Here is a 10,131-nt window from a genome sequence, read left to right as displayed (position 1 = left end):
TCATCACCCAGGCGCGTTGCACCATCCTCGTCCTTTTGGGGGAGCGCGGGGCAGCCCCGTGACGTCATCCTACTGCCTCCTCCCATCATCCCCCTGCCTGATGACATCACAGCAAAGTGTGCTGACATCACAATCCTACTTAGCAATGTGGGAGCACTCCAGCAGGACAGGGGCTGGGAGCCAGGACTCCAGGTTCTCTCCCCAGCTCTGGGAGGGGAGCAGGGTCTAGTGGTTAGAGCGGGGGGGCTGGGAGCCAGGACTCCTGGGTTCTCTCCCTGGCTCTAGTCCTCTTCCTCAGAGCAGGGGTTCTCACAACAAATTTTTTAGTGGTCTCAGAATGTGGCTACCAAATCTTGCTGGTGGCCACTTTGACAAGTTTTTCCTAGAATACTTAATTAACTTTAGAGAAAACAAATAACTATGCACAGACCCATGTCCGAATCCTTGTAATTTATTTATGTGGGGCTTTTTTTTTCATACTCAATAATAAAAATTATGGACAATTGTCTCTATTCTTTACTGGACCTAAACAGAACTGAAACACAAATAAGGTGCTTTGCACATTCTTGCCTTTGTTGTTGTTGTTGTTGTAAAAAGACTTGTTAGCTAGTAAGTCAGCTGCTGTGATCAGTGACACGTGTATGTTAATATCACTTTTTTCACAGCCTCCCAGCTAGCTACTGAGTCTGCTGTGAAAAGTGACATTAACCAACACACAAATATCATTTTTCACAGCAGACTTGCTCAGCCCCAGCAAGCCTGGGGACAAACCATGCTCTGGATGGGGAGGTGGGTAGGGAGGCAGCGGGGGCTGGAGCGATGGGGGGCAGGGGCCAGGGGAGGCAGTGAGCCCAGGGCCAGCACCCCGCCACTGCACGGGTGGGGCCAGAGCCCCAAGGCCGGATCCCATGGCCCGAGCCCAAAGCCCAGCGGGTGCAGGATGGAGCCTGGCACCACGCAGCTGAAGCCTGGGGCCAGAGAAGGTAGCGGGGGCCTAGGGTCGATGAGGGAGGTGGGGGTGGTCAGCTGGAGGCCCAGGGCCAGAGGAGGCACAGGGGGCGGTAAGGCCAGAACCCGTTGCTGAATGGCCGAAGCCCAGGGCTGAACCCCAACCCATCACCCCCGCGAGGGTGGTGAACTCACTGGCTGCCCCCTGCTCCTTTTGTGTTTGTCTCTCCAAAGGGTGGCAGGGCCCAGACCCTGCTGGCGGCCCCAGAGGAGTGGCCCCTGCTTTGCCCCCCATCACTCCCCATGAGAAAAGCCCCTGGTGGCTGCATTTGAGAAACACTGAGGCCTGGCTCCCAGCGCCCCAGCTCTAATCACTCGACCCCACTCCCCTCCCAGAGCTGGGGATGGAACCCAGGAGTCCTGGCTCCCCGCACCTCCCCCACCCTCTCTACTACATTAGTCTCCCGTTGCTGTTGTTCCGATCACATTCTGCTCTTTCCAGTTCCTCCCCACAGGTTCCAGGCAAAGTCAGGGTCCTGTGACTTCCCCATGGGGCAGATGTCTCACCCGTGCCGCTCGGCCCTTCCCCCAGGCCCCAGCCATGCTATCCCCAGGAGTAGGCCAGGGAGGGAGACAGGCAACCTGGGTCAGTTCCTCCTCCCCAAAGCAGGCCTCTCAGTCTCCCTACGGCCCCGGGTAGCCCTGCTCTGTGTCATACATCTGGCATGAAAACCAAGGCCTTGATCTCTCTGCAGACCCTGTTCCACAGAGCTGAGCATGGATCTCCAGTGTCCTGGCCAAATCCAGATGGAGATCCAGATTTAGGGCTCCCTAAATCCCTGTGTCATTGAGATACAGAGAACGCCTTCCCTTCCTGCCCTCCAGTCCTTTGCGGTGGTGTTATGTGTGGCTGTTCCCCACCTGCCCCACCCCAGAGGTGGCTGCATCTCAGTGCCAGGTGAGCCATCCCCATGTACGGAAATGCCTGATATTAATGCCCTGGTCACAGCAGAATTGCACCTGGCATATGTGAGGAGGTTAGTCTCCGTTGCAGGTCATTTCCTGACCACCGGGAGGTGCACACAGCTGACAGGGTCGGGAGGGGAGAGGATCCCAGAAAGGGCAGGGGAAGCGGCTGGTCCCCAAGAAGGGCTGGATACTGGCACGCTGAGCCCCGCTCCCCCCGGCTGCGGGGCAGGCAGGGCCAGGCCTTGGGCACTTGGCAGAGACACCCTGACACCCATCCCCAGGAAGCCAGAGGGCTCAGAGAAGGGGAAGGAAACAACCCAGCACAAAACTGCCCACAAACGTATAGCAAAAACTGCACAGGAAGGGCTCGCCCGGCGCTGAGATGCAGCCACCTCTGGGGAAAGGCACACAGGGGAACAGCCACACATAACACCCCACGGAGATGGCTCGCCTGGCACTGAGATGCAGCCACCTCTGGGGAAGGGCACACGGGGGAACAGCCGCACATAAAGCCCCACGGAGATGGCTCGCCTGGCACTGAGATGCAGCCACCTCTGGGGAAAGGCACACGGGGGAACAGCCACACACATAACACCCCACGGAGATGGCTCGCCTGGCACTGAGATGCAGCCACCTCTGGGGAAGGGCACACGGGGGAACAGCCGCACATAACGCCCCACGGAGATGGCTCGCCTGGCACTGAGATGCAGCCACCTCTGGCGCTGTTCCCAGCGGCCCAGCCCCAAAGGTTGGGGAGATTCCTGGCTGGGGCTGGGCGGGATCCCCCAGGTGAGGCTGCGCCCGGACGCCTGGGTTCTCTCCCCTCGCTGGCGGCCAGCCAGGCTCAGGTCTGGGCTCGCCCAGCCGGCCCGTTGGGGGGCGGGGACCTCAACTTCCTCTTCAGTCTGCTCGGTCCTGCGCCCTCGCTCCGGCCACGGGGCAGCCGCTCCGCAGCATGAGCAGCTGGGCCGAGACGCTGCGGGCGTTCCTGGGCGCCGAGCCCGGGCCGGGCCGCCTGGGCCAGGAGTTCCAGGTGAGGCCGGGCCGCGGGGGGAGCCGAGCCACCGCGCCACCCCAGCTCCCCGGGGAATCCCTCCCCCAGCAGGGAGAGAACCCAGGAGTCCTGGTTCCTGCCCCCGCCCCCGCTCTAACCCCTAGAGCCCACTCCCCTCCCAGAGCCGGGGAGAGAACCCAGGAGTCCCGGCTCCCCGCTCTAACCCACTAACTCCGACTCCCCTCCCAGAGCCGGGGAGAGAACCCAGGAGTCCTGGCTCCCAGCCCCCTGCTCTAACCCACTAACCGCCACTTCTCTCCCAGAGTTAGGGAGAGAACCCAGGAGTCCTGGCTCCCCCAACCACTGGACCCTACTCCCCTCCCAGAGCTGGGGAGAGAACCCAGGAGTCCTGGCGCCCAGGCCCCTCTGCTCTAAGGCACTGGACTCCACAGTGCCCTCCCGGAGCTGCGCATAGAACCCAGGCGTCCTGACACCCTCCGCTCATCTCCAGCTCCAGCGCAAATTTCTGTTTGTAATCATTGATCTGGGGTCTGGGTTTAACTTTCGATTGCTGCCGCCCTAGACAGAGTTAACTCGTCACCTGCCGGCCAGCAAGAGTCAGAGAGCTGCAGGGAGCCCGGACGCCTGGGTCCTCTCCCGGCTCTGGGAGGGGAGTGGGGGCTAGTGGGTTAGAGCAGGGGCGGCTGGGAGCCAGGACTCCTGGGTTCTTTCCCCGGCTCTGGGAGGGATGTTGGGGCTAATGGTTTAGAGCAGGGGGGGCTGGGAGCCAGGACTCCTGGGTTCTTTCCCCCTCTCTGGGAAGGGAGCAGGGTCTAGTGGTTAGAGCTGGACGCCCTGGGCTGATGCTATGAGATGCTATTGGAAGTCTGAGGTTCTGGGTTCCTTGGTGGGCGGCTGGCTGCGTCCCCCATCACTGCCGGTCGTAGCCCCCGGCCCTGCTGCCTGGGGCATTGCAAGTTTTCATGCCGGGGACAAGGCAGAGCCGAGAAATGGCAAAATCCAGCCAACAGCTGCCTTGGCTTTACCCACAGGATTCCTGCACCACCAGCATCCCTGTGGGCCCTGGACCTGGGTACAGCACTTAGCAGAGCCTCCTGGCAGCCAGGGCCAGGCGCTGGGGGGCACCGTGCTGCGGGGCAGGGGGCACTATCCCCTGGCAGCTAGGGCCAGGCACTGTGCTGTGGGGAGCAGGGGGCTTGACGGGGGTACTCTCCCCTGGCGGCCAGGGCCAGGCGCTGGGGGACACCGTGCTGTGGGGAGCAGGGGGCTTGATGGGGATGCTCTCCCCTGGCAGCCAGGGCCAGGCGCTGGGGGGCACCATGCTGCGGGGCAGGGGGCACTATCCCCTGGCAGCTAGGGCCAGGCACTGTGCTGTGGGGAGCAGGGGGCTTGATGGGGCCAGGCGCTGGGGGGTGCCATGCAGCAGGGGGCTGGGCAGGGGGCGCTCTCCCCTGGCAGTCAGTGCTGGCCTGAACTCGTTAGTGGGTGCGATTAATTTGGAGGTGCCTGTCCGAGGAAACAGACAACCTGAGCCCTGTAGGGTCATTACGTTTCCCCTCCATCTTTCCTCCCCGCATGAAGTGGGGTGACCCAGCAAATTCCCAGCCGGTGGATGCGCTCCAGGTACGTTCCCCAGTGCTTCTTCCTGCAAACGTTTGTCAGGGCCTGGCCGTTCCTGGCTGCCTTGCCCCAGAAGTGGATGCATCTCAGCCCTAGGCAAGGAACCACTGCATATAGATGGTCAAGAGCTTGGGAATCCAGTGGAAATCAGCCATTGGGTCTGAGCTATTGATTCGGTCTGAAGGAAATTCCCAGAGTAGAGAATATTCTCTGGCTTGTGTTACTAGCAATAAGGGCATTAAACTGAAGTGAAATTGAGAGGGAAACCCAAACACGGCATCCACTTTCCCCTTTTTGTTTCACTTCCCCCAGCCCTAGCCCTGGTTCTAACCACCGGACCACCTCTCCTCCCAGAGCCGGGGAGAGAACCCAGGAGTCCTGGCTCCCAGCCCCAGCCCCCATTCTAACCACCAGACCCCCTCTCCTCCCAGAGCCAGGAGAGAACCCAGGAGTCCTGGCTCCCAGCCCCAGCCCCCATTCTAACCACCAGACCCCCTCTCCTCCCAGAGCCAGGAGAGAACCCAGGAGTCCTGGCTCCCAGCCCCAGCCCCCGTTCTAACCACCAGACCCCCTCTCCTCCCAGAGCCAGGGAGAGAACCCAGGAGTCCTGGCTCCCAGCCCCAGCCCCCGTTCTAACCACCAGACCCCCTCTCCTCCCAGAGCCAGGAGAGAACCCAGGAGTCCTGGCTCCCAGCCCCAGCCCCCGTTCTAACCACCAGACCCCCCTCTCCTCCCAGAGCCGGGGAGAGAACCCAGGAGTCCGGGCTCCCAGCCTCAGCCCCCGTTCTAACCACCAGACCCCCTCTCCTCCCAGAGCCGGGGAGAGAACCCAGGAGTCCTGGCTCCCAGCCCCAGCCCCCGTTCTAACCACCAGACCCCCCTCTCCTCCCAGAGCCGGGGAGAGAAGCCAGACGGGAAGGGAAGTGGGAGATTCAGTAAGGATGGCCCCTTCTGGTAACTCTCGGTGGCTGTTCCCAGCTGCCCCACCCCAGAGTTGGCTGCATCTCAGCGCCGGGCGAGCCCTTCCAGTCACACTCTCAGCTAGTCCTTCGCATAACTGCAGCCTGGGAGCAGAAGAGGCCGGGAAATTGTCAGAAATTCATCTCCATTGAGTCCTGGTGCCAGTTCAAATAGCCCCTGTGTTGAGCAGGCACCAAATGCAAATTTCCCCTTATCACCGGGGCTTGAGCATGTGAAATAACCCCTTCTATGCCGGCAGCTGCCTCAGGCCGTCACAAACCACACGGCTTGCACGCCGCGCTGAGATGCAGCCACCTCTGGGGTGGGGCAGCTGGGGAACAACTGCACATCACACCACACTGGGGTGGCTCGCTCAGTGCTGAGATGCAGCCACCTCTGGGGCAGGCCACCCAGGGAGCCGCCAGGCATAGCACCGGGTAGGGATAGCTTGCCCGGCACTGAGATGCAGCTATTTCTGGGGAGTGGCAAAGTTCAAAGGTTGTCACAGTTTAAGAGTATAAAACAGCAGAAAGTTCTTTGTATAGCCTAGAACTAAGAAGCAGGACTCCTGGGTTCCATCCTCAGCTCTGGGAGCGGTGTGGGGTGTAGCAGATTAGATCAGGGTGGGGCTGGGAGCCAGGACTCCTGGGTTCTCTGTGCCACCTTGGCCAGGTTCTGCCTCAGCTCGGTGCCTCAGTTTCCCCTGTGGCTGTCCAGAGTCGTGCTGGGAGTGAGTCGGGTGGGGAGGGTTAATTCTGTGTAGCTTCGCACTGGCCCATCCTCCCCTCCAACATGGAAATGAATTTTCCAGAAGGGACTTTGTTCCCTTGTCTCTCGCCTGGCTCCGGCGGCTGATTTGTTATATAAATGTAGCCCAGAACAAATCCCAGCTACCTCCGGGTTGGGGCCAGGCAGAGGGGGAAGGGAAAGCGAGGGGAACCGGCACCCCTTAGTGGGGAAACGCCCCGTGCCCCATTCCCTGCCCCCTGAGCCAGCCACTCCCTTTATTAAATCCCCATCTCATATTCCAGACTTAGTTACAGCTGACTGGGTCTAGAGATCGGCCTGGCTCGCCCGGTGCGCTGATGCAGCCACCTCTGGGGAGGGGCAGCTGGGGAACAGCTGCGCATAACGCCGCACAGGACTGCTGGCCGGCTCTGCTCCCTTGCCCAGCACAGGGGCTGCTCACCAGCCCCGTCCAGCAGAGCTGAAGTGAAAAGCAGAAGCTGCGCCATGGGATTAGGCAGCCCCGGGAACTGAAAACACGGATGGATCCTGAAAGTGAAGGCAACGATGCGAGGAAATGGGCCTCTCTAGGGGGCGCCGTGCTGTGGGGCGTGAGGTGGGAGGCTCTGCAGGGGGCGCTCTCCCCTGGCATTCAGGGCTGGGCGTTGGGGGGCGCTGTGTCTGCAGAGCGGGGGGCTGGGCAGGGGGCTCTCCCCCCCCGACGGGCAGGGCTGGGCCCTGGGGGGGTGCCTTTTGAAGTCTCGGTCCTGGCTGCTGACGGTGAGTTTCCTGGCCGGGGAAGATCTGCCGTTCCCGTAGCAAAGAAGAGAGCTGGGGTGTGCTGGTCAAACTCCCTCCCTGATCCCCCCTCTCTCTGCACCCCACATGACGAACATTTCCCCCGCGCACCCTTCATCCAGGGCTCTGGCCCTCCCATCGTCCCCCGCTGGGTACAAATCGGGGGATCCACCCCGCAGGGAAGCCGCCAACATCCCGGTTTTCTCCCTTTGGCCTGCAGCCGGCGGGGCACAATGCGGGGGGGGGGAACCTCTGTTGGCCGGAGAGTTCGGAAGCTGCCGGAGCGTCTCCCCTCCGGATCCCGCCCCTCGGGGTCTCTCTTTTCCCTCGGTCCTTTTGGAAATTAAAATACCAAACCTGGGGAATGAATTACCAAAAACTTTGTGATTTAGCCCAATCCGTCATTGGCTACCTGGGCCGCTCAGCTCCTGCTCTTTCTCCTTCCCCCACCCCACCAAAGCTCTCGGGGTGGGGGGGGGAACCCGCGGAAATGAACGTCAAAAACTTCCTCATAATGAAAGAAACTTTTATCCGCTGCGAAGCTGCAGAACCTGCCCGTCTCCTGCCACCATCTTCGCTCCACACCTGCTTCTCTGCAGCCGCGGGAGACAAAACGGCCCCAGCACGGAGCGCCGGGCCGGAGCTGGAGCCGTGGCACGCAGCCCGGCCGCTGGCGAGCTCCTGGCTGAGAACTGCCAGCTCCTGGCATCCAATGTAACCCCCCTCCGCCCCCCGCAATACCCCGCCGGTGAAATACTGACCCAGCCATTCCTCTGCCCTGGGGCTGCAGGTAGCTGGGGCCCCCTAGAGCCCAACCCCCTGAGCCAGTCAGTCCCTCTATTCCTGACACCCAGCCCCCCCTGCTCTAACCACCAGACCCCACTCTCCTCCCAGAACCGGGGAGAGAACCCAGGAGTCCGGCTCCCAGCCCCCCCTGCTCTCACCCACCAGACTCCCCTCCCCTCCCAGAGCCGAAGAGAGAACCCAGGAGTCCTGGCTCCCACCCCTGCCCCCGTTCTAACCCACCAGACCCCACTCCCCTCCCAGCGCCAGGGAGAGAACCCAGGAGTCCGGGCTTTCATTCTGGAAGCAACTCCTGCACGGATTAACTCTCCTTGGAGGGTTGTTCCGTGGCAGGGGCGGGTTTTTGTCTCCTGCCCGTTCCAGGGTGGGCGTGGGTGTGTTCACAGTGGGGCCCAGAGCCGGCAGAACCGGCCTGTTCCCAAAATAAACCTGACTCAAGTGCTCAGGAATGATCATCCCTGTGCGAGCCGTCTCTGTGCCGCGTTACGTGCAGCCGTTTCCCCCGCTGCCCCGCCCCGCCCCAGAGGTGGCTGCATCTCAGTGCCGGGCGAGTCAGCCCCCCCATGGCTCTTACCTTTGGAGTTTGGGGGTGCTGGGAAGTCTGAGTTTGGGAAAGGGGCTGAGGTCACAGGGAACGGGGTGCTGTATACTTGAGTATTAGGGAGTCAGGGCATTAGCTGTGGGGCTCACAGAGCTATCGGCTGCTGGGGTGCTCTCTCAGTGTCCCTGCTTAACCCCGTCTTCTCCACAGCCTCCTAATCCCCCTCCTGTCCCCTCTCTCCACCCAGGACATCAAGGCCCGAGCCAGCGCCTTCCGGCAGCAACAGGGGTTCTCCGCAGAGGTCGGGGCCAGGAAAGAGAACATCAAGAAGAATCGGTACAAAGACATCCTGCCATGTGAGTGTGGGAGGGGGTTGCTGGCACTGGAGTGTGCAACGTTATGTGCGGCTGTTTCCCCCAGCTGCCCCACCACAGAGCTGGCTGCATCTCAGCTCCAGGGGAGCTGTCCCCTGTGATGTTATATGCAGCTGTTCCCCCAACTGCCCCGCCCCAGAGCTCGCTGCATCTCTGCGCCAGGTGAGCCGTTCCTGGGCAGCGTTATGTGTGGCTGTTTCCCCCAGCTGCCCCACCCCAGAGCTGGCTGCATCTCAGGGTTGGGTTTAGTAGATTCCCAGATTCCCAGGCCAGAAGCGACCACTGTGAGTGTCTCGTCTCACCCCCTGTATCCCACAGGCCAGAGAACGGCCCCAAAATAATTCCCGCAGCAGAACCTTTAGAAGAGCACCCCAGCTTGATGTAAAAACAGCCAGCGGCGGAGACTCCACCGCGCCCCTTGGGAAACGGGCCCCGGGGTTAATTCCGCTCACTGGCCACAATGGGCCCCTTACGCCCAGGCTGAATTTGTCGATCCCTCTCTCTCTCCCCGGCAGATGATCAGACCCGGGTCGTTGTGAATCTCTGCACGGACGAAGGGCAGACGGACTATATCAACGCCAGTTTCATCCAGGTAACCCCCGCCCTCCGCAGCAGGGGGTACTCGCCCCTCGCACCAGTGCTGGCCCCGCCGACCCAGTGCAGCACTAGGGGGCGCTGGGCTGCAGGGGGCGCCGGGCTGCAGGGGGTGGATGGGGGGACTCAGCAGGGGGCGCCGGGCTGCAGGGGGTGGATGGGGGGACTCAGCAGGGGGCGCCGGGCTGCAGGGGGTGGATGGGGGGACTCAGCAGGGGGCGCTGGGCTGCAGGGGACGGATGGGGGGGCGCCAGGCTGCATTGGGGGGCTCAGCAGGGGCCACTGGGCTGCAGGGGGTGGATGGGGGGGTCTCAGCAGGGGGCACCGGGCTGCAGGGGGTGGATGGGGGGACTCAGCAAGGGGCGCTGGGCTGCAGGGGGTGGATGGGGGGTCTCAGCAGGGGGCGCCGGGCTGCAGGGGACGGATGGGGGGCCTCAGCAGGGGGCGCCAGGCTGGGGGGGGGGTAAGCAAGGCACACGTGCTGCGGGGGAGGGGGTTCAGTGGGAGGCACTGCCCTGCAGGTGGCGGGTGACTTATTTCCCCCCTTTGTCTCCTGCCAGTGGGCGAATAACAAGAGATGCTACATCGCGACCCAGGGGCCGCTGCCTCACACCGTCCTGGATTTCTGGCGCATGATTTGGGAGTACGGGGTGAAGGTGGGTGTAACGCTTCTCGAGGGCCCAGGCCTGGCAGTCACCTGCTCACCCCCGTAGCTGGGTGCCAGCACCCGGACACCCCCGGCCGTTCAGCCACCCAAACATGTCCTCTGAGCTGGGCCCAGA

The 10,131-nt window shown here is 62.3% G+C and overlaps 1 protein-coding gene across 1 annotated transcript; it reads left to right on the top strand.

Moving 5' to 3' along the window:
* The first annotated feature begins 2,866 nt into the window (after nucleotides 1-2,866).
* On the top strand, nucleotides 2,867-10,062 carry LOC144278855 (tyrosine-protein phosphatase non-receptor type 18-like). Its single transcript, XM_077840209.1, has 4 exons — nucleotides 2,867-2,950; nucleotides 8,629-8,737; nucleotides 9,271-9,347; nucleotides 9,910-10,062. The coding sequence occupies exons 1-4, from the start codon at nucleotides 2,873-2,875 to the stop codon at nucleotides 10,060-10,062; spliced, it is 417 nt and encodes a 138-aa protein (XP_077696335.1). The 5' UTR covers nucleotides 2,867-2,872.
* The last annotated feature ends 69 nt before the right edge of the window (nucleotides 10,063-10,131 follow it).

The sequence above is a fragment of the Eretmochelys imbricata genome, chromosome 23, assembly GCF_965152235.1.
Source record: "Eretmochelys imbricata isolate rEreImb1 chromosome 23, rEreImb1.hap1, whole genome shotgun sequence".
In the NCBI taxonomy this organism is placed as follows: Eukaryota; Metazoa; Chordata; order Testudines; family Cheloniidae; genus Eretmochelys; species Eretmochelys imbricata.
Note: the sequence above shows the minus strand (reverse complement) of the source record. Positions and strands in the feature narration are given on the sequence as shown.

Bases quoted from the DNA above. Each gene is read 5' to 3' on its own strand.
- LOC144278855 (XM_077840209.1), top strand. From the start codon at position 2,873: ATGAGCAGCTGGGCCGAGACGCTGCGGGCGTTCCTGGGCGCCGAGCCC. The intron at 2,951-8,628 runs GTGAGGCCGGGC...CTCTCCACCCAG, and splicing joins GCCTGGGCCAGGAGTTCCAG to GACATCAAGGCCCGAGCCAG. The intron at 9,348-9,909 runs GTAACCCCCGCC...GTCTCCTGCCAG, and splicing joins TCAACGCCAGTTTCATCCAG to TGGGCGAATAACAAGAGATG.